At 46.4% G+C, this 25,168-nt stretch overlaps 1 protein-coding gene and 1 long non-coding RNA gene across 19 annotated transcripts in view; one reads left to right on the forward strand and one right to left on the reverse strand.

Moving 5' to 3' along the window:
* TTC7B (tetratricopeptide repeat domain 7B) overlaps positions 1-25,168 on the reverse strand; it is a 312,659-nt gene that overhangs the window by 273,751 nt on the left and 13,740 nt on the right. For 14 of the 18 annotated variants that reach the window (XR_010323215.1, XR_010323214.1, XR_010323213.1 and 11 more), the window contains exons 2-3: positions 7,994-8,163; positions 1,438-1,606 (exon numbers count right to left, since the gene is read on the reverse strand). Coding sequence is in view for 14 of the 18 variants with exons in the window: in XM_064292862.1 (XP_064148932.1) it covers positions 1,438-1,606; positions 7,994-8,163 (339 nt within the window). In the remaining 4 variants the exon portion in view is untranslated. Of the gene's footprint in view, positions 1-1,437; positions 1,607-3,056; positions 3,170-7,993; positions 8,164-25,168 lie in introns of those variants that run through there. The other 4 variants (XM_064292873.1, XM_064292861.1, XM_023546489.2 and 1 more) reach the window with 3 other exon arrangements.
* Positions 1,770-4,568, forward strand: LOC135232622 (uncharacterized). Its single transcript, XR_010323216.1, has 2 exons — positions 1,770-3,278; positions 3,693-4,568. It is a non-coding gene; the product is annotated as an uncharacterized LOC135232622 (long non-coding RNA).

Here is a 25,168-nt window from a genome sequence, read left to right on the forward strand (position 1 = left end):
AGGCACGAGAGGTAGCCGAGTAAGTACCAGACAGAGAAGAGGGTGGCTGTATGGCACAGACCCCACACACCTCCTGGCTCAGAGAGATGCAAAAACAAGCCAGACACTCTTAGGACCCCATGAGACAGCCTCAAAGGGCCATCCATGCCCATTAAACAGCCAGAGCACTGTAAGAGCCAGGCACCTTCTCCCAGGCCACAGGGACATTTAGAAGATTAATTAGACAAACGTGGCAGCACTCAGGGCTCCCCAGGGACCTAGTGAATGTATCATCCCCATCACAAAACTCTTGAGAAGTGTGCCTCCTGCTGGGTCTCAGTTCACGCTGCAAGGGCAACCAAGTCAGACAGGCAGGGCCACCTGCAGCCCCCGCGTTTCGGCCAGAAAGCACCAGCAGCACACAGTGGCCAGCTCACTGCTTGTCTGGAAGGTCATACCACCCAGCCTCTGGCCTCTGTGCCAGCCACAGTCAGTCACAATGTGTGGACTGGACAGCAGATGGCAGAAAGAAGAGAAGCTGCCTGCTTCAAATGGGCCCCTTCTTGCCATAGCCTTTTAAAAGTCCAGTTCTAAGTGCCCTCCTCCTCCAGGAAGACTTCCTGGCCCTGCTAGCCTTATGTGACTTCTCCTGCCTCTGAAAAGCTGTTATTCACCCCCAGCATTTACCATTTGCTACCTTCTTTGGGGATAACATTGTAAAATATCATTTATTAAGCATTTGGTATGTGCCAGGTGCTATGTGAAGTGCTTTACATAAATTATTTGACTTAATCCTCAAGGTTAACTCTATAACATGGATGTGATTATACCCATTTTACAGATGAGGACACGGCAGCTTAGGCAAGTCAAATAATATCTGTGTCCTGCCTCTCAGTTTTCTTTCCGTGGGGCTGCATTTTCTCAACAGATGACAGCCTCCATCATGGCAACAAAGATAGTATTTGCACTTTCTTCTACCCCCTGAGTCCCCGGGCACATCGTCAAACACTGGATGACGGACTGCTTCAGTGGCCGCTACATATACCAACCAATTAGCTTTAATTAACCCAGGTGTGGTATTAACAAACAAAAGTATGGTGGGCCACCTGGCCAAGTGACCGTATGATATGAATCCCTGTGTCTGCTGTGCAGTATCTTATCCAAAAAAGTTCCAGCTCACATTGCATATTAATTACCAGGAAACGTTACTGGAATGTTTTTCCTTCACAGCCTTCAGTGACAGCTAGAGAACTGAGGCTCTGAGGAAACAACGTGTTGCGGGGCTTAAAATTACCCAGTACATGCTGTGGGGCTGACCCAGGTGGCTTTGTTGGAAGTTTCCAAAGTTAATCATCAGCCAAGGGCACAGGTCCAGCAGCAGGCTCCCGGAGACTCGCCTGGCTCCACACACCGTGATGTGGGGGCAAATCCCCCCCAGAGAGAAAGCACGGGCCTCACCTTTGGTAGCGTAGGCCTCTGCGATCATCCGCAACCTGTAGGGGGCGACGGCTGTCAGTGGCAAGTCATCGAGGCCCACCCGGGCATAGATGTTGAGCGCTTCTTTATAATCTCCTTCCACATAATTCAGCTTGGCCATGATCAGATTGGATTCCTGGAGGAATTCTGACTAGAAGGAAAAGGAGAGAAAAAAACATTTTCCTACACTATTATGAGTGATTCTGACGCAGGGTGCAGCCATCTCCTGCTGCAAAACCCCATGGCTCTCCACACAAAAACGTGTGCACGGGTGGTCACAGCAGCATGGCTCATAATACCCAAAGAGCGGAAACAACTCAAGTGTCCATCAAGGGGTGAGTGGCTGATATCCACACAGTGGAGTATTAGCCATAATAAGAAATGAAGTGCTAGTACATGCCACAACACGGATGAACCTTGGAAACATCACGCTAACTAAGTAAAAGTCACCTGTCACAAAAGACCATACATTGCATGATGCCACTGGTATAACACGTCCAGACAGGCAAGTCCATAGAGACAGAAAGCAGATTCGTGGCTGCCAGGGACTTGGGGAAGTTGAGGGGGCAGGGGGTTTCTTCTTGGAGTGATGAAAACGTTCTAAAATTGCCTGTGCTGACGGTTGCACAAGTCTGTGAAAAACCATGAAATTGTACACTTTAAATAGCAGAATTGCATGGCGTATAAATTATATCTCAATACAGCTGTTACAAAACAAAAACCCTATGGCGGCTCTCCTTAGACTCCTGGGCTGGGCTGGGCCAAGGACGGAAGGAAGCCTTCATAAGTAATATATACAAATACCTCAAAAAAAGGAAGCTGCCACTGACCACGCTAGTGGGTGCTGCTCACTGCCCTGGGGGTGCCCCACGAGGCTGTAGCCAAAATAGTGCAAGGAGAGAGGCCTTTTTGAATTGGTGGAAATATCAGGAGCTGCTTTATTTCCTGGGGCAGGCTTTTCTCAGAGCCATTCCAGTCTATTAAGCTGAGGTTACTGAGCTCTGGTTGTCTTCCCAGAGGCCCAGGCTGTACCAGTCCTATGACAGCTCTCCTTCCTCTCCAGTCAGGAGACGTCTGCTTTCCCAGCCCGCCCCCACCAGCCTCAGCCTCTGCCCTTCTCTGCCCCCACCCCTCCTCAGCTGGGGAAAGAAGAGTCAATGCAGCCAGCTATGTAAGAAAACAGATACCTCACTCTCACCCGGACCTGTTCCTTGAAACTGAGGCCATTCAAGGCTACATTTTCCAGCTTCCAGAAGCAAGCACGAAGTTGCACTATTTTGCGGTCTACAGCTTTGACAGGGGTGGGGAAAAGGGCAGGTGACCAGCTAGAGCATGGCAAAGCAGCGGTTGCAGCCAAGGTGGCCGGCTTCTGGGCATTTCTTGAAAGGGAGCAGGGGCAAGAGGCAGCACTGGAGAGGATGGTGGTATGGACAAAGAGGACCAAAGGAAGCAAAACAGTTTCATACACTTTGGCCATGATCAGAGGATCAAGCTACCCTGAGGTCTGAGGGCAAGGAACCAATGCAAGAAATTAGAATTCTATTTGGAAACAGAGAAATCAAAGCAGACTTAAAAGAAGAGGTATGAAAAATAGCACCCACCACAAGGGCTCTCTGCCAGGGTTGGGGCCAAGCCAGGCTTGGGTATTTGGAAAAGGCTTCGTAGGAGATTTGGCTGTGTCTTCTTTAACCTCCCCAAGCCCTCCATCATGAGAATCACTGGCCTAAAAGCAAACTGAAGGGTCAGATGGAAAACAAACAGGAGCTTGAAGAAAATGAGAAGTCCAGAGGCGCAGAGTGGGCGTACTTGGACAGCCTGGCTGGGTAAGTCCAGTCACAGCATCATTGAGAGGAACTGTCTGGGCTGCCTAGGCCATGGTGGGGGGGGGTGCTGCATCAACACGGCACCTGCAGCTGTCTTGCCCATGAGAAGCACGATTTTCTTGACTTGAATCAGGAGCCAGGTCCCTTGACTCCTAGTCCAGGGCTCTTTCTCCCACACCACACTGCTAGCTTACTCTGGTCTGTCCAGCTCAATTCATTTGTGTTTTGTGGGTACCCCGAAACCGTGGAGGCACAGTGCTTAAGAGTTGTAGCTACTAATCAAAAGGTTGGCAGTTCGAATCCACTGGGCACTCCTTGAAAATTCTCTGGGGCAGTTCTACTCTGTCTTATAGGGTTGCTACGAGTCGGAATTGACTTGATGTCAAATGTTTGTTTTTGTTTTTATGTCTGCAGGGGGCTTTGGCAGGCTCAAGCTGGGAGACACATTGAACCTAAGGTCAAGAAAAGAGGACACCTGTCCTACCTTGCCGTTCACTGCATAATGCCTGGGGTCTTAAAAGCTTGCAAGTGGCCATTCAAGGCACAACAATTGGTCTCTATTTGTCTGTGCAACAGAGGAAGGAGAGTCAGGAATAGGAGGAGGGTATGGAATGCGTGGCTAATTGCCTCCATGAACAACTGCCTCCTTTGCCATGAGACCAGGAGAACGGGATGGTGCCCGGTTACCATAACTGAACACTTTGATCAAGATTCTATAGAAGTATCCCTATCAAAAGGGGGAAAATGCAGAATAGAATTTCAAATTCTCATAAACTCCAGACTTTCTGGAGCCAGGAAGGTTGGACGAACCTCTGCAACTACTGCCCTGAGATAATCTTTAAACCTTAAACCAAAACTATCCTCTGAAGTCTTAAAACCAACAATACTATTAACTATTGTTGTCTGCCTTGAGCATTATGCTCTTTTAAGAACTATCTATAGGGGATCAAATTGACAACAGCAACTCAAAAGAGTAGACAGGAACCTTAGCAGCAACGAGTTTATGTTAATAGGAGGAAGAACAACTCAGAAAAGGAGGATGAGAATGGTTGCACAACTTGAAGCATGTAATCAATGTCACTAAATGGTTCACGCAGAAACTAATTGGTGTATGTTTTGCTGTGTATATTCTCAACAACAACAACAACAAAAAGAAGATGGGTCACAGTAACTCATGTGAGTGGGGTTGCTCACTTGCAGAAAAGCTGTGCAACTCTGGAGTCGTTTTTATGAGAAAAATGACAACATGAGACAAATTCCCTAGGTAGAACTAGTTAAAAAAAAAAACAAGAAATGACACAGATCTAGCGCTGTACAGTTCTGAAGGAACTTCCACATGGAAGCCTCAGAACAATCCTGACCTAAGTAGGCTCATAGATGAGAAACAAGAAGTTCAGAGAGGTTAAGTAACTTCCCAAGTTCACACAGCTTAGAAGCTCAAAACTAGGACTCAAACTTGGCACCACTTACTTTAAATTCAGTGCTCTTTCTACTGCATTGGGTTAGAGTGGATGGAGAACAAAAAGGGTGAAGAAATGAAATCTATCAGCACCTGGAGAAAGAAAAGTTTAATTTTTCAAGATGAAGTTAGCGGGGTTAGAAGTAGGAAAGAAACTAGCTAGATAAAAAGCCTGGAGCAGTGATCTTCAACCTTTCTCCCCTTCACACAGTCACACCTGCACAGCAGAACACCTGAGTCTGCTTGTCCATCACTGGGAGCTGCAGCCCATGCGCCCACTGTACCTCCACCTCTACAGCTGATCAAGACCCACCAGTGTCGCCAGAACCCTGTTGTGGTGCAATGGATTGCTTGTGCGTGGCCTTTCTCGCCATGGTCTTGTGGCTCCTGCCCAAGTGATTGGGTGGGGCTGTGCAAATAGCGTAATTGTAGCCCACCAAGGGGATTGGTCAGGTTTGCCATCTCGCTGGGCTTGAAATGAGCCATCTGAGTGGTGGGAAAGAGAGGATCGCACCACCACCACCAAGGAAAGACAACCAGAAGTGGAGAGCATATCCTTTGGTCCCAGGATCCCTGCATTGAGAAGCTCCTGGACCCAGGAGACAGAAAGCGAGCTATAACCCTGAAGATGGTAAGAAGTGGTGGCAAGAGAGGCCTGTAGGAGGCTGCACAGTGGGTTTCCTGGCCCACAGAACGAGAAAACTGAGTGCCTTTGGTACAAGCCTTACTGGCAGAGTAGGGTGCCTCTGGGCACGTATTGGCAGGAGCTAAAAGAGTTTTGTAACATTTGCCTGAACAGAGCAGAGGACTAGGGCCAGAGAGAGGTTGCCTGTGAGCACAGCTGAAAAGAGGCTGTCCTGATGGAAGAACTGTGTCCTGAGTGTTCCTAGGCCTGAATTGTAACCTGTTACTTCGCTAATAAACTCCATAACTGTGAGTATTGTCTGTGAGTTCTGTGTGGCCATTGCAATGAATTATTGAACCCAACAGAGAAGTAGAGAGTGCCGTGAGAGGGTCAGTTGGTGTCAGAAATGGTAAAGATGGCGGAGAGAGATTCATAGGAATCAGCCTTGGGCTGTTGATCTTGATTCTCCTTCTGCCTTGTGAAGAGAGAGGAGGTCAGATGCCGCTCCTGCTTCATTTTTTTTTTTTTTTTTTTTACAACCCTTGGTTAAACAGTTGATATGGAGACAACTGCTCTCTAACTTGGAACAAAGGTGTGACAGGGCTCTTTGAAAGAGAGGCAACAGGGAAAGGGACAAAACTTGGTTTTTGAAGCCCCAAATGCAGCACCACCTCCCTGAGACCCTGGGCTTCCTCTGCTAAAGTGATACTGTCAAGCTGACCTCTCCATGACCTGGGGCTGTGTTCAGTGCAGACAGACATACACAGAGCCCATTGTGAAACATGGCTCTCTGTCAGGGTTTCCAGAAGCCTATGGCTATATAACTGACAGACACTAAACCAAAAAATACCAAACCTGTTGCCATCAAGTCAATTCTGACTCATGATGACCCCAGGTCCCTGGGTGGCACAAACAGTTTGCTCTCGACTAACCTAAAGGTAGGTGGTTTGAACCCACCAAGCGGCACCATGGAAAAAGGCCTGAAGATCTGCTTCTGTAGAGTTTACAGCCAAGAAAACCCTATGGGACAGTTCTACTCTGTAACACATAGGGTCGCCACGACAGACACTAAACCAAAAAACCAAACCCATTGCTATCGAGTCGATTCTGACTCATAGCGACCCTAAAGGAAAGAGTAGAACTGCCCCATAGGGTTTCCAAGGAATGGGTGGGGGATTCGAACTGCTGACCTTTTTGTTAGCAGCTGAGCTAACTGAGTTAACTACTGGCCACCAGGGCTCCATGACAGGCACTAATACTAACTTACTCAAATGTTGCCCAAGCCCCCAGTTGAGATATGGCCAGGGAGGTGGCCAGATAACAAAGGGGAAAGATGTCTCAAAATCAAAGCTTATAAGCTTAGAGCATACAGGTACTGGGAGGGTCCGCGCTCACCCCTCTAATAACCCACCCCACTCAAACCTACAGAAACTGAGTTCCAGAGAGGCAAGTGACTTCCCCGGGGTCACACAGCAAACTGGGAGCTGGTGTGGGTTTCCAATACAGAGACGAGAGGTAAAGCCAAAGAAAACATGGCATCTCTGGGAAAATATGGACAAAGAGACGCGAGTAAAAACCAAAGAAATAGCTCCAGAAGATTTTGAGACGGGGGAAGAGAAGAAAAATGAGAGAGAAATCATCAAGATTAAAAGGAAAACGAAGTCAGGGTATCAAAAGTTCATCAAAGAATGGTTAAAACAGCAAACTTTTTGTTATGTATATTTCACCACAACAAAATGAAAAAAAAAAAACACCAGCTCACCAAAGACTGCCCATCCTCAGCAGGAGATACATATGGGGAGAGAAAGGGCCCCAGAGAAGATGACCAAGAAGGGGCTGGGGTGCCATCAGCTACCTGAACGAGAGTGACTTTGGGAAGGCAGGAAGAGCCAGACTTCAGGCGTAAAGAAGTAAAAGAAGTATCGAGTCAAGTAAGCGTGAGTTAGCTGGGGCATGGAGGAGGGGACAGGACAAGCAAAGGAGACACCGCTCTGGGCAAAGCAAAAGGAAATGAAAAAGAAGCAAGACAGGAAAGACGTGAGACGGGAAGGAAAAGCCGAGTATCTATGAGACTAGAAAATAGGGTCGATGAATAGAAGGGCAGTAGGGAAGGTTTCCTGTGCCATAAACATTAGGGGTCAAGGCTCAAACAGATGGAAGTTTCCACTTGGGTTCCCTCCCGCACCCAGGTGCCAGGCCGGCCGTCACCAGTATGAATACCCCACACGGCTCTGGGCCAGAGCAGCCTGGTACAGTGATGAGCCACATGTTACAGGCAGGAATTGTGTGTTTAGTGATGTTTCTTTATTTCTATGGCGGGGGAAAGTGTCGGGTTGAGCTCTGAGCCATATGCCTCAAGCACCTGGGAAAGATTAGTGTCATTTTTCAGGATAATGTGTCACTGCAGATGCTCCTCAGAGAAACCCTCTCAGAACTGAAGCTCCCTCAGGTGGCCACCCAGCGAGCTGGCCTGCTCCTATGGCAGGGTGCAGACACTCTCAAGCCCCCAGCTGGCCCTGGGGCATCCTTCCAAACTGTAACGGGAAGAGGGATGTCTACCACACACTGGCCCAAGGAGGTGCCAGCATCTTCCCCTCCCACCCCACCCCCGACCCTGGAGACCCACGGTACCTTGAGGTTCCCTCGATCCAGGGCGGCGGTCAGATGCTTTCGGACCTCGGTCAGCTGGGGCCTGGGGCCTCGGGGACTGGCTCCCTGCCGCAGGGGGTGTTCCTTCAGGTACTGCTCCAGCTTCGACTCCCCAAGGAGGAGTTCTGCCATGTCATCTACAAAGTGAGAAGCTAAATGGGAGCAAGGGTTGGTCTGTGTGCTGGGAACCCCTCCCCGCAAGGACCTCAGGACCACCACACCCAGCAAGGCCCTCTTGGAAATTCATAACCTTCTATGGGATCCAAGCAGACACCATCTTACATGAATTCTCTTCATTAGTAAAGAATGTTCTAGTCACATGCACTCCCATAGGTGTTGGCTCAAGCATTCAATCATTTCTGCCACGTATTTATTGAATTTACAATGATGCATACGGGTTAACACAGAGAAAGCCCAAGTTCAGTGGGAAAAAGGCAAGTTGTCTTATGCTATAGTCAGTATGATCTTTATAAAACACACACAAACCCTAACACTGTGTATTTTCTAAGAGTGGGCGGTTGTGTTGTATGCCTCCACACACAGAGATGAGCTAGCAGGACGTCCATACGGTCAGGTTCTTAAGATGTTTCTAACCACAAAGCCGGTTGCCATCCAGCGGGCTCTGACCTGTGTGACCCCACGTGTGTCGGAGTGGAGCTGTGCTCCACAGGGCTCTCAACGGCTGATTTTTGGGAAGGAGATCACCAGGCCTTTCTTCTGATGTGCCTCAGGATGGACTTGAACCTCCAACCTCTCAGCTAACAGCCAAGCAGGTTAACCATTTGCACCGGCCAGGGACTCTGTTTCTAACTATACTGACCCTAATATCTGGGAACGTTGGCATGCTTTTACTCCTAAAAGTACCCTGCTTACACTTATAACTTTGCTGATGTCTATGTTGGCTTGTTAATTAGGAAAAAAAGCTCACTCTAGAACTAGCTCTTTGGAATCCATATGTCCAGGGTGCTCTGAATAAGCCCAGAACAATGCACGTACCAAGCACAGTCTACTTTTCTGTGATGGGACAGAATATAATTTTATTAAGATATAAAAGCAGTTTTAAAAGGCCCGAAAGGATGTACCTCAAACCCACGATAGCAGTTAACTGTAGGGTGCAGGAGTGGGGCCCTCAGTGGGGTCAGGTGCCAAAATGGACTTTACCTTTAACATCCCGGTCTTAGAAAGGAGAATAGATTTGTCTATTACTTGTGTAATTTAAGATTAACTCGAAAAATAATCACTGAGGCCTCACACTAAGATTCTGGGCAGTAGGTTCATCAAAGGCTGAAAGCCGTAACGAGAGCCTTTTAAAGTCCTCTGACTTGTTGGCCCACGGCTGTCGCACCTCTAGGTCTCAGCGGGGCCTCTGTGCACTGCTGCTGCTGCCGTTGGCTGCTGTCGAGTCAGCACCAATTCATGGTGACCCCATGCACAAGGGAATCAGACCATTGTGACCCACAGGATTTTTCAGTGGCTGATTTTCAGAAGTAGATTGCCAAGTCTTTCTTCCTAGTCCGTCTTAGTCTGGAAGCTCTGTTGAAACCTGTTCAGCATCACAGCGACATGCAAGCCTCCACCGACTGATGAGTGGTGGCTGCACGTGAGGTGCGTTGGCCGGGTATCGAACCCAGGTCTATACGGAAGGTGAGACTTTGACCGTTGAACCACTCTCTCTGAGTACTGGGAAGCCTAAAATAACCTTCTGGAGCTGCAACCTGGGGTCCTGGGAGCTGCCAGGCAACACCAAAAACAGGGACAAGTGACTGAAGTCAAGAATTCTTTCCATATCCAAGAAGAAAAAGCAAATCACCTGTGAGGTGGGGAGAAAATTAGAAGGACCTAGAGCAGCATTCAACAGCAGAAGACAATGAAGCGACGTCTACGGAGCAGACAGACATAAGCATGGCCCGAGTGTATTACACCCAGCCGAAACACCAGCCAAGGTCAAAAGGAGCAAGTAGCATTCTCCCAGAAACATGAGCCCTTCTTGAAAAATGAAATCTAGCTAATGAAGGACCTGTAGACAAAGGGCTGAGAGGGAATATTCGATCATTTTGATATAAAATACTAAATCCCTATGAGAATTAGAGTTACAGGACAGAATATGAACCTATACAAACAGAAACAATAACATATCAAAAACTGGGAGGAACTTCAGAGTTCCATGTTCTCGTCTTTCAAAACACTGTCTTTCCTCGCACACAGCACCTGGTGTGTTTGAACTGTTAACCTTTCAGTCAGTAGTTAGCAGCCTAGCGCTCAATCATTGGGCTCCTTTTTCATACTAACCCAAACCCCAGTGTAAGTTTCCCAAATCCAATGCGTATTTTATACTTAGAGCACATTTCAGTTCGAACCTACCATATTTCAAGTGGTCAAAAGCTGCATGTGGCTAGTGGCTATCACACTGGATAGGGGTTTACCATACTGCACAGGGGTATGATCACTGTTTATAAGAGTATGTCTGACTATCTTTATAACCACTACCGTCGAGTCGACTCCGACTCATAGCAACCCTATAGGACCGAGTAGAACTGCCTCGTAGAGTTTCCAAGGAGCACCTGGTGGATTCGAACTGCTGACCCTTTGATTAGCAGCCATAGCACTTAACCACTATGCAACCAGGGTTTCTAACTATCTTCATAGCTATGTCCTTATGAGGATGTCTAGAATGCTTATCAGTTGGTACGAACAATAGGAATTTCTGAACGATAGGATTCGAATGATTTATAATCAGCAGAGTCATTTTGTTGCTGTTCTTGGGTGCCATCGAGTTATAGTGACCCCATGTATAACAGAACGAAACACTGCCCAGTCCTGTGCCATCCTCACGACCATTGCTATGTTTGAGCCCATTGTTGCAGCCACTTTGTCGATTCATCTTGTTGAGGGTCTTCCTCTTTTTTGCTGACTCTATTTTACCAAGGATGATGTCCTTCTCCAGGGACTGATCCCTTCTGATAACATGTCCAAAGTGTGTGAGACGGAGTCTCATCATCCTTGCTTCTATGGAAACTTCTGGCTATACTTCTTCCCAAGACAGATTTGTTCGTTCTTCTGGCAGTCCATGGTATATTCTATATTCTTTGTCAACATCGCAATTCAAAGGCATCAATTCTTTTTTGGTCTTCCTTATTCACCGTCCAGCTGTCAGATGCATATGAGGTGACTGAAAACACATGGCTTGGGTCAGGCTCACCTTAGTCCTTAAAGTGACACCTTTGCCTTTCAACACTTTAAAGGGGTCTTTTGCAACAGATTTGCCCAAAGCAAGGCATTGTTTGATTTCTTGACTACTTCTTCCGTGGGCGTTGATTGTGGATCCAAGTAAAACGAAATCCTTGACAACTTCAATCTTTTCTCTGGTTTTCATGATGTTGCTTATTGGTTCAGTTGTGAGGATTTTTGTTCTTTTTATGTTGAGGTGTAATCCATACTAAAGGCTGAGGTCTTTTATCTTCACCAGTAAGTATTTCAAGCCCTCTTCACTTTCAGCAAGCAAGGTTGTGTTATCTACATAATGCAGGTTGTTAATGAGTCTTCCTTCAATCCTGATGCCCCATTCTTTTTCATATAGACCAGCTTCTCAGATTATTTGCTTAGCATACAGATTGAATAAGTATGGTGAAAGGATACAACCCTGATGCACACCTTTCCTGAGTTTAAACCACACAGTATCCCCTCCTTCTGTTCAAACCACTGCCTCTTGGTCTAAGTACAGGTTCTTCATGAGCACAATTAAGTGTTCTGGAATTCCTATTCTTTGAAATGTTATCCATAATTTGTTATGATCCACATAGTCAAATGCCTTTGTGTAGTCAATAAAACACAGGTAAACATCTTTCTGGTATTCTCTGCTTTCAACCAGGATCCATCTGACATCAGCAATGATATCCCTCCTTCCACATCCTCTTCTGAATCTGGCTTGAATTTCTGGCAGTTCCCTGTTGATATACTGCTGCAACCACTTTTGAATGATCTTCAGCAAAATCTTACTTCTGTGAGATATTAATGATATTGTTCAATAATTTCTGCATTCTCTTGGATCTCCTTTCTTTAGAATGGGCACAAATATGGATCTCTTCTAGTTGTGGGCCAGGTAGCTGTCTTCCAAATTTCTTGGTATAGACAAGTGAGTACTTTCAACGCTGCATCATTTGTTGAAACATCTCAAATGGTATTCCGTCAATGTTTTTCACCAATGCCCTCAGTGCAGCTTGTACCTCTTCCTTCAATACCACCTGATCTTGATCATATGTTACCTCCTGAAATGGCTGAATGTCGAAAAATTCTTTTCGGTGCAGTGACTCTGTGTATTCCTTCCATCTTCTTTTGATGCTTCCTGTGTCATCTAATATTTTCCCCATAGAATCCTTCAATATTGCAATTCAAGGCTTGAATTTTTTTCTTCAGTTCTTTCAACTTGAGAAATGTTGAGCATATACTTCCCTTTTGATTTTCTAATTCCAGGTCTTTGTACATGTCATTATAATACCTTGTCTTCTCAAGCCGCCCGTTGAAATCTTCTGTTCAACTCTTTTGCTTCACCTTTCTTCTTTTTTGCTTTAGCTATTCTACATTCAAGAGCAAGTTTCAGGGTCCCTCCAACATCCACTTCAATCTTTTCTTTCTTTCCTGTCTTTTTAATGATCTCTTGCTTTCTTCATGTAAGATGTCCTTGATGTCATTCCACAACTCATCTGGTCTTTGGTAGTTAGTGTTCAATGCATCAGATCTATTCTTGAGACGGTCTCTAAATTCAGGTGGGATATGCTCAAGATCATACTTCACCACTCATGGACTTGTTCTAATTTTCTTCAACTTCATCTTCAACTTGCATATGAGCAATTGATGGCCTGTTCCACAGTCGGCTCCTGACCTTGTTCTAACTGATAATATTGAGCTTTTCCACTGTCTTTTTCCACAGATGTAGCCAATTTGATTCCTGTGTATTCCATCCAGTGAGGTCCACGAGTATTGCGGCCGATTATGTTGCTGAAAAAAAGATATTTGTGAAGAAGAAGTCATTGGTCTTGCAAAATTCTATCATGAGATCTCTGGGGTTGTTTCTATCACCAAGGCTGTATTCTCCAACTACCAATTCTTCTTCTCTGTTTCCAACTTTCGCATTCCAATCACCAGTAACTATCAACGCATCCTGATTACATGTTTCATCAATTTCATTCTGCAGAAGTTGGTAAAAAGCTTGAATTTCTTCATCTTTGGCCTTGGCTTTAGTGGTTGGGGGGTAAATTTGAATAGTTGTACAAACTGATCTTATTTGCAGGCATGTGGATATTATCCTATCACTGACAGCATTGTACTTCAGGAGACATCTTGAAATGTTCTTGTTGACGATGAACATGAAACCATTCCTCTTCAATGTCATTCCCAGCATAGTAGACCATATGACTGTCCAATTCAAAATGGCCCAAAGCAGTCCATTTCAGCTCACTAATGCCTAGGATATCGATCTTTACGCGTTCCATTTCATTTTTGACAACTTGCAATTTTCCTAGATTCTTACTTCATACAGTCCACTTTCCGATTATTAATGGGTGTTTCCAGTTGTTTCTTCTCATTTTGAGTCATGCCACATCAGCAAATGAAGATCCCAAAAGCTTGAATCCATCCACATCAGTAAGGTCAACTCTACTTTGCGGAGGCAGCTCTTCCCCAGTCTTATTCTGAGCACCTTCCAACCTGAGGAGCTCATCTTCTGGCACTATATCAATGTTCTACTACTATTCATAAGGTTTTCACTAGCCAATTTTTTCAGAAGTAGACTGCCACGTCCTTCTTCCTTGTCTGTCTGAGTCTGGAAGCTCTGTTAAAACCTGTCTACCAAGGGTGTCCCTGCTGGTATTTGAAATATTGATGGCAAAGCTTCCAGTATCACAGCAACACGAAAGCCACCAGAGTAGACAAACTGACAGACGCATGGTGGAGAATCGTTTTATAACACTACTTTTAAGGAAAATAATTTTCAACTCTTCTTTAAAAACTAGAAATACATATGGCAGTGGTTATTTCTGAGTGGTAAGACAAGCAGTATACTTTAAATTTCTTTTCTTCGTATTTTAAATTTCAGAAATATAATTTTTTAAAATATAAAACAAATTTAACATTTTTTTAAATGAAATGAAATCCCGAATTGTCACTGTGTGACTCTGGTGAAATAACTTACCCTCAGTGTTTTGGGGGGCAATTCTAAGAAGTCCTGATTGCACGCCTGAATGGAGAATTTTTCTCTCCTTTTATCCCATGTCCCTGCAGCTTGCCTCCCTGCTACTGGACTCCCCTGAGTCTGCATCTGAACATGGTTGCTCTGAGCAGAGTCTCCAGGCCAAAGAGCAGAAAGGAGAACAGACCAGGACTCTGACCCCACAGTAGATTGGGGCCCCTGCTACCTCTTTCTAGCTGTGAGACTGTGGGTACATTACTCACCCTCTCAAAGCAGCAATTCACCCATCTCTAAAATGGGGACAACACCACCACCCTTGCAAGACTGTGGACTGGATCTAATGAGTTCTGTGGTGGCAAAATGCAGTAGCCTGAAGTGACCACACCTCTAAACTGGGCCTTACAGGATGAGTAGGACTAGAGTTGGCCAACAACAGTGGGAAGGACAAGCCAGTTGAGGGAACAGCATGATATAAACGAAGGTGGAAAGGCAAGGAAAGTAGACAGAGCAAAGAGGCAGGAGAACAGGGTGTGGAGAGGTGAACTGCAGGACAAGGCAGGAGAATCTGGCTGGGATCAGAATGTGCAGCACTAATGGTTCCCCACCAGGAGGTCCCATCACCCACAGGATGGTGTCCCCGAGTTCTCCACATGTACCAGTCCCCTTCCTACTGCGGACAACACTGCTACTTGGTGAGTAACCACCATCTTTCAAGTGCTACTTGCTCTCCCCCATGTGTCCCGCCTGACCTACCCCAAGTTACCCTCAGTGCACCACAGCACCTAGATATTTTTACATCTGTCTGCCCCTTCAGAGACTTGAAAGAGGAGTCTGGGTGTAAAGATTCATTTGAGAATCCCAGGGCCAAGCCCAATGTCTGTACAGAGTCAGTACTTGATAAACGATGAAACGATTCGATGGCTAAAGCCAAAACCAAACCCACTGACATTGAGGCAATTCTGACTCATACCTATAAGACAGAGCAGGGTTTCCAAGGCTATAAATCTTGACAGAGGAGACTGCCACATCTTTCTCCTGTGAAGCAGCTGGTGAATTTGAACCATCAACCTTTTGTTAGCAGCCAAGCACTTAACCACTGCATCACCAGGGCTCCTAATTTAATGGCAGGCCAAGGCAATTGGACCAAATCCTACAGGGTTAGGCCTGTCCCTGCCTGTGATGGTTAAGATTGTATGTCAACGTTGCTTGACCATGACTGTCAGTGGTTTGGCAGTCATATGATGTTGTGAACACTTCCATGATGAGATTTGATATAATGTGATCACCTGGTGGGATCTGCTGTGAGTAGCCAATCAGTTGAAAGGGAATTTCCTTGGGTGTGTGGCCTGCATCAAATATAAGTTGACATTCTGGCAAGGCTCGTGGCTTTCAATCGCTCTGGATCCTGCAGCTGTCTGCTGTTCATCTGACCTCTGGTTCTTGGGACTTGAGCTAGCAGCTTACTTGTGGTCTTGCCTGCCAATCTTGGGACTCGTCAATCTTCACAGCCTGTGAGCAAGAGCCCTGCTCTCTAACTTGCCAATATTGGGTATGCCAGCCCCTGCAGCTATGTGAATCAGGAGAAGCCTCTTTCCCGACCCAGACTTGAGATGTTCCAGCCTCTAAAAATGGATAAGCCTTTTTCCTTGATATAAATCTCTCTATGTATACATTTATACACTTTGCTGGTTTTGCTTCTCTAGAGGACCCAGCATAAGACACTGTCTATAGCAGAATCTGTGAGTTGTCCCCAAATATTTTTCCTTTAGTATTAGAACACTCGAGTTTTATCAGGGCATATGGCTGCCTATACTGCCTATCCTCCCCTGTAGCTGGATGCTGCCATGTAACTAAATGATGGTCAATGGGTGTGAGAGGACGTGTTACGTTCAACTTCAGGATTGGGCTGAGAGGGAATAGGCTTGCCCTCCAGGTGCTCTTCACCCTATCCCATGGATTGGAATATGGCTGTACTGATGGAAAATGGCCATCTATTGTGGATGGCAGAGCAACAAGACATAAGGAAATGGTCCCAACAACCAGGAGCTGCCACTGAGCCTTGGACAGCTTATGAGAGGTAATTACATAGGCGGAAAACAAACTTCTACTTTGTTCTTGCTCTGTTGTTATTGTTGTTGTGTGCCATGGAGTTGATTATGACTCATAGTGACCCAATAGGACAGGGCAGAAATGCCCTATAGAGTTTCCTAGGCTATAAAGTTTACAGAAGCAGATGGCCACATCTTCCTCCCAGGGAGTGGCTGGTGGGTTTGAACTGTTGACCTCTGGTTAACAGCTGAATGCTTAACCATTGCACCACCAGGGCTCCTTTTTATTCTTGCTTAAGTCACCGTTATTCTGACTTTTGTAACAGCACCCTACAACATCCTAACTAGATTTCCCAAAAGGGCTTTGAGTCGAGAACCACTATCCAAGAACACCTTGCCAACATCCATCCCCATGTTCACTGGTTTCCAAACAGAATTCATGGAACCCAGCTGAGGGCTTGTGTAGAACCCCAGACTCTTCGCCTCTCCTATCTCATTGGTTTTACTTCCCAGGCTTGCAAAAAGTGGTTAAACAAAGGATGTCAGAGTCAAAGAAAAGCGCTGCATGCTAGAACAATAAGGTGCAAGGAAGAAAAGGTACCTCAGGGCATACAAGAAAATTAATTCCAAACGGATTAAATAATTAAATATAAAATAAAAGAGGATCAAAACACTAAAAATAGACTTTCACTTCCAGCCAAGATGGAGTAATCAGGACCAAACTTACCTTCCCATCTGAAACAACCATAAAAACTAGGCATTATCCATGAAACAACAGTTTTCAAGACAATGGACATCAGACAACAATGGATGGTGATCCCTGAGAGCTGGATAACAAACAGGGTGAGCCCTACAATTGTCCCGGCTTGCCGCCTCGAGAGTTTCAATGCTATAACTCAGGAACCCTGGTGAAGCTCGGCAGGCTTTCTGAGTTGAGGACATGGAGCTTAGGGCCCTGGGAGACCAGGATGGTGGAGTTCACAGGACAACCACTAGCAAGGAGACAGAGGCTGCACAGAGAGTGAACTCTGAAGCCATGCAGTGGGTCCCACTCAAATATGCAACAGAGCATTGCTCAGTGCATGAGGGCAAAGAAACTTCCCAAGGCCAGGTGTAGGATGCACTCAAGGCATAGGACGGCACAGCTGGAAATGGCCACCAAATTCAGGGGTATCCAACAGGCATCCCTCAGCTGAAAAAATCTATGAGCACCTGTTGGAATGAAAGGAGGAAGGGGAGAGAGGTAGCACATGCTGAGGCCCCTACTACGTGCTAGGTGCCTTCCATCAGAATTCCACCTCATGAAAGACTGCAATGGGTATCTCGTCTTCCACTTGGGCTCACACTCACCAGACATACTAGTCGAGCCCAGCTGGGGGCTCCACAGTGTAGGTGGAGCAGCAGCACTGCAAAGTCAGGTCAGGCATTTGGTTTTCCAGAATGGAGACGCCCAGGCAGTACAATATGGAGGAAAGAGCTTTGGTTTCAGGCAGCCCTGGGCTTGAATTTCAGCTCACTCTTATGCTTGCTATGTTATTTGATCTCTGAGCCTTAGTTTTCTCACCTGGCTACTGAGAGAATTAGAGATGATATACATAACACACTTAGCACAAAGCAGGTGCTGAATAAATGTTAACTACTATTACTGTTATTGTCATTCATTTAGGACTTACTATTTCTCAGAACAAGGAGCCCTGGTGGAACAATGGTTAAGACTCCGCTAACTGAAAAGTCAGTGCTCCAAACCCACCAGGTGCTCTGGGGGAGAAAGACGTGGCATCTGGTCCTATAAAGATTACAGCCTAGGAAACCCTGGAGGGCAGTTCTACTCTGTCCTGTAGGGTTGCTACGTGTTGGGATCAACTCAACAGCATACAACACAGACACACATTTCCCAGAACAATTATGTTGGATCTTGTGGGGCCAGAAAGTTCTCTGAGGCACATCCATGTGTTCAAGGGGCCTGCGGTTTGGTAGGAGGATACGAATGTTACACAACATTCATTGACAACCAAGCCAGGTGGAGCTCTTACTGACTGCCACACAGTGTGCTGAGCAGTTTACAATAACCCTGCAAGTCCTCAAAACAATGCTAGAAAGTGATACCACCATTATCCCTACCTCAGACAGGGAAGCAGACCCGAGAGGGTGAAGTGACTGGCCAAACAGAGCTCGTTCCCCTGAGCTGGGATTTGAACCCAGGCAGCCACCCTACACTCTTTCCCCAGCATGCCAGGCACAAACTATTTGGGCATCGGAATCCAGAGAAGGGGCTTGGTTTCCCTCCCAATTAGCTGGGTGACAGGCACTGGCCAAGCCACACTGACCCTCTGCCACAGGGACTGGATAGCAGGTTTCTCTGATCTACTCCTGCTCCACCCGCTAGGATTCTCAGGTAACGGAAGTGGCCCTGGTGATCCAGGAGGGGATCAGAAGTGTCGGGTCCGGTTTTGCCTTTCCCACGGGCATTTCTCAGGGCTTAAGAGAGGCTGCAGGAACGACCCCCAGTGACTGACGCAGCATAGAGATAGCCCAAGAACCCTCACTGAGAATAGTATGAGTGAATTAGCCCAGGAGGGGGCCCTGGTCCCCTGGTTTGTCTCTAAACCAACAACCCCACGAACCCCACAGCTGGAACGGCACAGGGGCACTTAGCCTCCTGGCCGCCAGAGAAAGATGGGCTGTGACCTTTGCCACCTGAAGTCACAGCCCCTTCCTCACTGCTTTCCTGGCAGGGTAAGTGGCTGCACGTGGAGATCTATTTGGATGGAGAAGAAAAACCTTCTGAATTCTACTCTGTTCCAGTGAGGACTGGATATCAATACACAAAATCTCAACAACTTGGTTACTATGTCGATACAGATGCACTTAGGTCTACTCAAAGCATTCCTGCAGGGGCTGGGACCCAAGAGGAAAAAACAAACCCCTATTCAAGTCGGAATTGGTTCTCCAGTGTCCCCTTTGTCACACAGCAAAGACGGCCAAGTGCTCTGCTTCTTAGGTCTCAGTCTGGCCTCAGTGGACTTCACCCCTTCATTTACATGGATTCTTATAAGTCACAGGTAACTTAACACTGGTGGCACTTGTGACCCTCTGCTCCCCAAAGAGTGCTGATGGAACAACAACACTGGCATGTAGTGTTGGCGGGAGTATAAACTGGTATGAGTGTTTATGGGGGCAATTTAGCAATATTTATAAAATGATTTATACAACGATACCATCTGACCAAGAGATTCCAGTTTGGGGAGCTTACCCTGTGACTATACGCACTCTTAGCACCAAGATGTACATATACGGACATTTGCTACACACAGCCCTTCTGGCAACAGCAAAGGATGGAAATCCACCTACAGGCTCCTTTGCAGGGCCAGTTAAATGGATTACAGTGCACCCCATGCAATGGGTCAGTGCATCCATCACACCGAGGAGACAGGCTAGATCCGACTCAGGCAGCCTGACTGCACGAATGGCCCCATGTCTTCATGCCTCCTGAGTCCAGTGCTTTATGCCTTTCCACACTGACCCCGGGCTTGCCCAGGGGACTTACTCTGACCGATAAGACAGTAGCAAATATGATGCACGCAGAGGCTTGGAGAAGTCTCAGTCCTTTCTGCTTCCCTTTTGCTTCTCTGCCCCCACCATGAGACCATGTTTGGGTGAGCCTTGGACCGGCCTGGGCCAACGTGCTGGAGGATGAGAGGCCACATGGAGCGAGCTGAACCATCTCAGCTGAGGCCCTAGACATGCAAGAGAGCCAGTCAAGAATGGTAGTCACGAAGCTGACCCACAGCTGACCACAGATGCGTGAGCGTGCCCTGGTGAGCCCAGGATCCTGAAAAATCATATACAGTGGCTGTTTTCAGGCACTAAGTTTTGGAATGGTTGTGACACAGCAATAGCTAGTAACCTCTAAGACACAGTGAAGGTTGGACTAGCCAGATACAAAACAGGGTGTATGATGTACACCGTGTGTAAAAAGACAAAAACCAATACACAGAAACCAAAACCCAAACCAGCTGCCATCTGATTACAACTAATGGCAACCCCTGTGTGTCAGAGCACAGCTGTGCTACACAGGGTTTTCAATGGCTGATTTTTCAGAAGTCGATTGCCAGGGCTTTCTTCTGAGGTATCTCTGGGTGGACTGAAACCACCAATCTTTCACTTAGCAGCCGAGCTCATTAACCATTTACACCACCCAGGGACTCTCACAATATGCATGCTTTCTTACAAATGCACAGAACACTTCTAAAAGCACCCCCCGCCCCCGGCCGAATTTCATCAGAGTGGTTGCTTTTGTAGAACAGAGAACACAGAACCGATATAGGATGGAATTAACCTTTCACTCTATACCTTTTTGTATTAGTTGAAGTTTATTATCACATACATTCATCACCTACACAAAACATGAACCAACTGAAAAGAAAAGAGATGGCACAACTTGAAGAATGTAACCAATGACAGTGAATTGTACGTGTAGAAATTATTGAATTTGTGTGTTTGTTGTGTATATTTTCATCAAAAATAAAAAAATTTAGAAAAAGAAAAAAGATGACCTGTGTTAACAGTGTGGTCTGAATGGAGAGCAGCTGGTCTGGCCACCCACAGAGGGGCTCACAGGACCTATCCCAGCATCTCAGAACCAAGTGGTAGAGTTGAAGTCCACGGTTACTCCTGAGAGGCCATCTCCAGCTCCCCCCAGCCACCAGCCTCTCAAGCGCACACTCCAGCTCCTCAGTCTCCTCCTGAGGCCATGACATCTGTCTTACCTGAGGGTGCCTGGACATGCTGTACCTCCATCTCTCCTCCTACCAAAATTCCAGCATCCTTTCAGACACGTCTCAGGGTCACCTCAGAGAAGCTCTCCCTGGCTCCCTCGGCCTGAGCTAACCCTTTCCTCACAGCACTCTGCATAGTCACTCATCAACCTGCATTGACTGGGTATCTACTGACACTAGGGACTCACAGCGAACAAGACAGATGAGGTCTCTGCCCTCAAAAAAAAGTACATTCTAGACAGGAGAGGCAAGTAGGTAAACCAGAACAAGGCCAGTCAGTGGTAAGAGAGGTGCAGAGAATTAAAACAGGGAGATGTGAGAGTGAGTAACTGGGTGGCAACCTCAGATTGGGCGGTCAGATCAGGGAAGGACTCTCTAAGGAGATTTAAATGACTAAACAAAGTCAGCCATACAGAGACCTGAGCGAAGAGCATTCTAGGAGTGGGAACAGCTCAGGTAAAGGCCTTGAGGTGGAAGCACGGCTGGTGTGCTCAAGGAATAGCAAGAAGGCCGGTGTGGCTGGAGCGGAGGAGACAAGACGGGGTATGTGGAGGGAAGTCAGGGGAGTCAGAAAGGAGGGGAAAGGCAGACAGCAAATATTCTCAGAGAACGTGGTGAAGAGTTCGGCATTCGTTTTAATTGGAAGTCCTTGGGGGTTTTAACCAGAGTGATGAAATGATCTGATTTAGGTTATTAAAAGTTCCCTCTGTCTTCTATGTGGAGAGTAAATGTGGGGGTGAGGGGCGGGGCGGGTGTAAAACATACAAGATTTATTAACAGATTGGATTTGAGGTATGGTTAAAAAGGAAAAAAAAACCTGTTGCCGTTGAGTCGATTCCGACTCATAGCAACCCTATAGGACAGAATAGAACTGTACCATAGAATTTTGAAGGAGCAGCTGATGGATTTGAACTGCCAACCTTCTGGTTAGCAGCCAGAGGCTTAACCACTGTGCCACCAGGGCTCCAAAGGTGTGGCCAACCAAAAAAAAACAAACCCATTGCCATCAAGTCAATTCTGACTCATAACGACCCTACAGGACAGAGTAGAACTGCCCCACAGAGTTTCCAAGGAGCGACTGCTAAATTCAAACTGCCGACCTTTTGGTTAGCAGCCGTAGCGCTTAACCACTAAACCACCAGGGCTTCCAAGGTGTGACAGACAAAATTAAAAAAAAAAAAAAATTGCCACTGAGTCGATTCCCACTCATAGCAACCCTATAGGACAGAGTGACTGCCCCATAGGGTTTCCAAGGCTGTAATCTTTACAGAAGCAGACTGACACATCTATCTCCCGCAGAGTGCTTGGTGGGTTCAAACTGCTGACCTTTCAGTTTGCAGCCAAGCGCTTTAACCACTGCACCACCAGGGCTCCTTAGACACAACAAAAAGATGTCTATATCCTAATCCCCAGAACTTGTGAATATGTCACTTTACATGGCAAAAGAGGCTTTGCACTGTGATTAGAAGGGAAGATTATCCCAGATTATTCAGGTGGGCCCGTGTCCTTACAAGAGGGAGGTAGAAGGTCAGAGTCAGAGGAGGAGATTGATGACAGAGCAGGAGTCGTCATCAGAAAGAGAGACTGGAGGATGCAACGCTGCTGGCTTTGAAGATGGAGGAGGGGGCCACAAGCCATGGAATGCTGGCAGCCTCTAGAAGGCAGAAAATACAAGGAAACAGATTCTCCCCAGAACCTCCAGAAGGAACTCAGGCGTGCGGACACCTTGATTTTAGCCCAGTGAGCCCCAGTCCCAACTTCTGACCTACAGAACTATGTAATAAATCTGTGTTCAGTCAGTAAATTTGTGATAGTTTGTTACGGCACCAATAGGAAATTAATATATGAAGGATGAAGAAAGAATAAAGATAAAGCCTCAATTTTAGGTTGTATAACGGTGCAGATAATGGTACCTCTGTACATTTATTGAAGTGAGAGAAGACTGAAAAAAAACCCAAACCAGTTGCTATTGAGTCAATTCTGACTCATGGTGACCCCATGAGTGTCAGAGTAGAACTGCTTCATAGTGTTTTCAAGGCTATGACCTTTCAGAAGCAGATTACCAGGCCTGTCTTCCAAGGCGCTTCTGGGTGGGTTCAGTCACCAACCTTTCTGTTAGTAGTTGAGTGTTTACCCATTTGCACCACCCAGGGACTCCTGAGGGAAGGAAAAAAACAAGAGTTCTCATTTGGTCAAGTTAAACCCTTTTCTTAACATTGGCTGAATAGTATGGCAGCCACTTCTTATGCCTCTGGACCTCAGGAAAAAAAGGTGTTATTCAGGTTCTAATGCATTTAGCGTCAAGGTGGGTCCCTTTTGAAATGTGTGAAGCTTTTGGAGTGGAATTGGAGCCTCACTGCTCTGTAGATTGGCAATTCTATTAGATAATGCTTCCTGGATGTGTTAGTTTTAGAAGCTTTTGGAAACTTTTGTCTTTTTTCCCTTTGTTTCTGTGAGATAAGGCATGCAAGCATAGTTAGGGCCTTCCTGTGTGATAGTTAGGGAGCCCTGATGGGTTTATTTTGGGTTTTCTGTGTCATATTTGGAAAACCAGAGGTTCCCCATGTAACCTAATGGAAGGCACCAGCAATAGATTATCTACCTAGTTCTCAGTGGCATACTATCATGCCACACATCGGTGGCACCAAAGTGCCACTCGCCTCATTGGCAGATTGTACTGCCAGATGATTTTTCTCAAAATCCATACTACCAGCCAAAAATTGAAACACACTCAATTAGTAAGCATGCATTCCAACGCTGAAAACACATGCCATCAAAAAAAAATTTTTTTTCAAAAAATTTGGTAAAGAAAAAGTTAAATGTGAGATGTCATTTAACATTCAAGTGAAGATATCAAGTCAGTAGATGGAGGTCTGGATCAAGGTGAGAAGACTGATGGAGAAGGACCCGAGAAGAGAAACCTGCACCATGTCTGTTACAGAAATGGAGATTAGGGAGTGTTTCTAGAAGGAGGGAGTGGTCAAATGGGTTAGATGCTGCTGGAACATCAAGCAAGGTAAGATTAACCATTAGATTTGGCAACATGGAGGCAACATCAGAGGGTGAACTTGACTTGGGCAGTCTCGGTGGAGTAGAGGGGGACATAAGTCCAACTAGCGGGTATGTGGGAGATAGAGGATTCTTAGAAGACACCCTGCTAAGAAAAGAGACAGAACAATGTGGCAGGAACTAGATGGCAATGTGGGGTTAAGGACATGTCCATTTTAATAGGAAATCCTAGGGCATCTTTGTATGCTGAAGGGAATGATCTTTGAGAGCTAAAGCAAGCATGAGAGAGAGAGAGAATGAGAGTATTGGTCCAGGAGAGAAGAGATGGCTGTAGTAGTGAAGTCCTCAGGAGGTGAGAACTGAAGGGATTCTTTGCAAAGGCAAAGGGGCTTGTTGGCCTTTGAAAGGAACCAAAGCCCCCAAGCCCAGTGACAGGAGTGGAGGCCAGTAGGTTCAGTGGTAGCAGGTGAGGGGGTTCCCTAACTGCTGTTATTTTCTCAATAAAGTATGAGGCCAGGTCATACCTTACGAAACGGTGGCCAATCAGAGGAAGTAAAAGGTCTGGGAGGAGAGAAGAATGTGTGATAGATGCTCTGAAAAGCAGGAATGCAAACATACCACAGGACAGCAGAGATGCCCTTTGAGTGGTCAGCAAGGCTGGGGGTTCGCACCAGCAGCTACACAGGTGTAGGCACGGAGCAGGAAGCTGGTTGGGTTTAACCAGGATAAGGGCATTATCAAGCAGTACAATGGAGAAGAGAAGGACACGCACCTCTGCTACAAAGTGTGGATTAGCTGTTTCAATACCTGAGTCATATCCTGTTACCCCTGCCCTAAAACTCTCCAATGGCTCCCCTCACCCAAAGTGCAGGCCAAAATCCTCGTTAACTTATCTCCTTAGTTCTTATGTCCATCTTATCATTCTCACACTCATGCTATATCCACAGTGCTTGGTACATAGTAGATGTTCAACAGATATTTATGGAATGAAGCCATCGATCAATCTGTTTACTCTTCACGGACAGGGCTCAACCAAGTCCGTTGGTATCAAGAGAACCAGCTCACTGAGGCCTGGCACACAGTTGGGCATGATTGTGAACCAAGATCCAGGCTTTCCCATTTCTACCTCAGGGCCTCC

Source organism: Loxodonta africana, chromosome 10, assembly GCF_030014295.1.
Source record: "Loxodonta africana isolate mLoxAfr1 chromosome 10, mLoxAfr1.hap2, whole genome shotgun sequence".
Taxonomy (NCBI): Eukaryota; Metazoa; Chordata; class Mammalia; order Proboscidea; family Elephantidae; genus Loxodonta; species Loxodonta africana.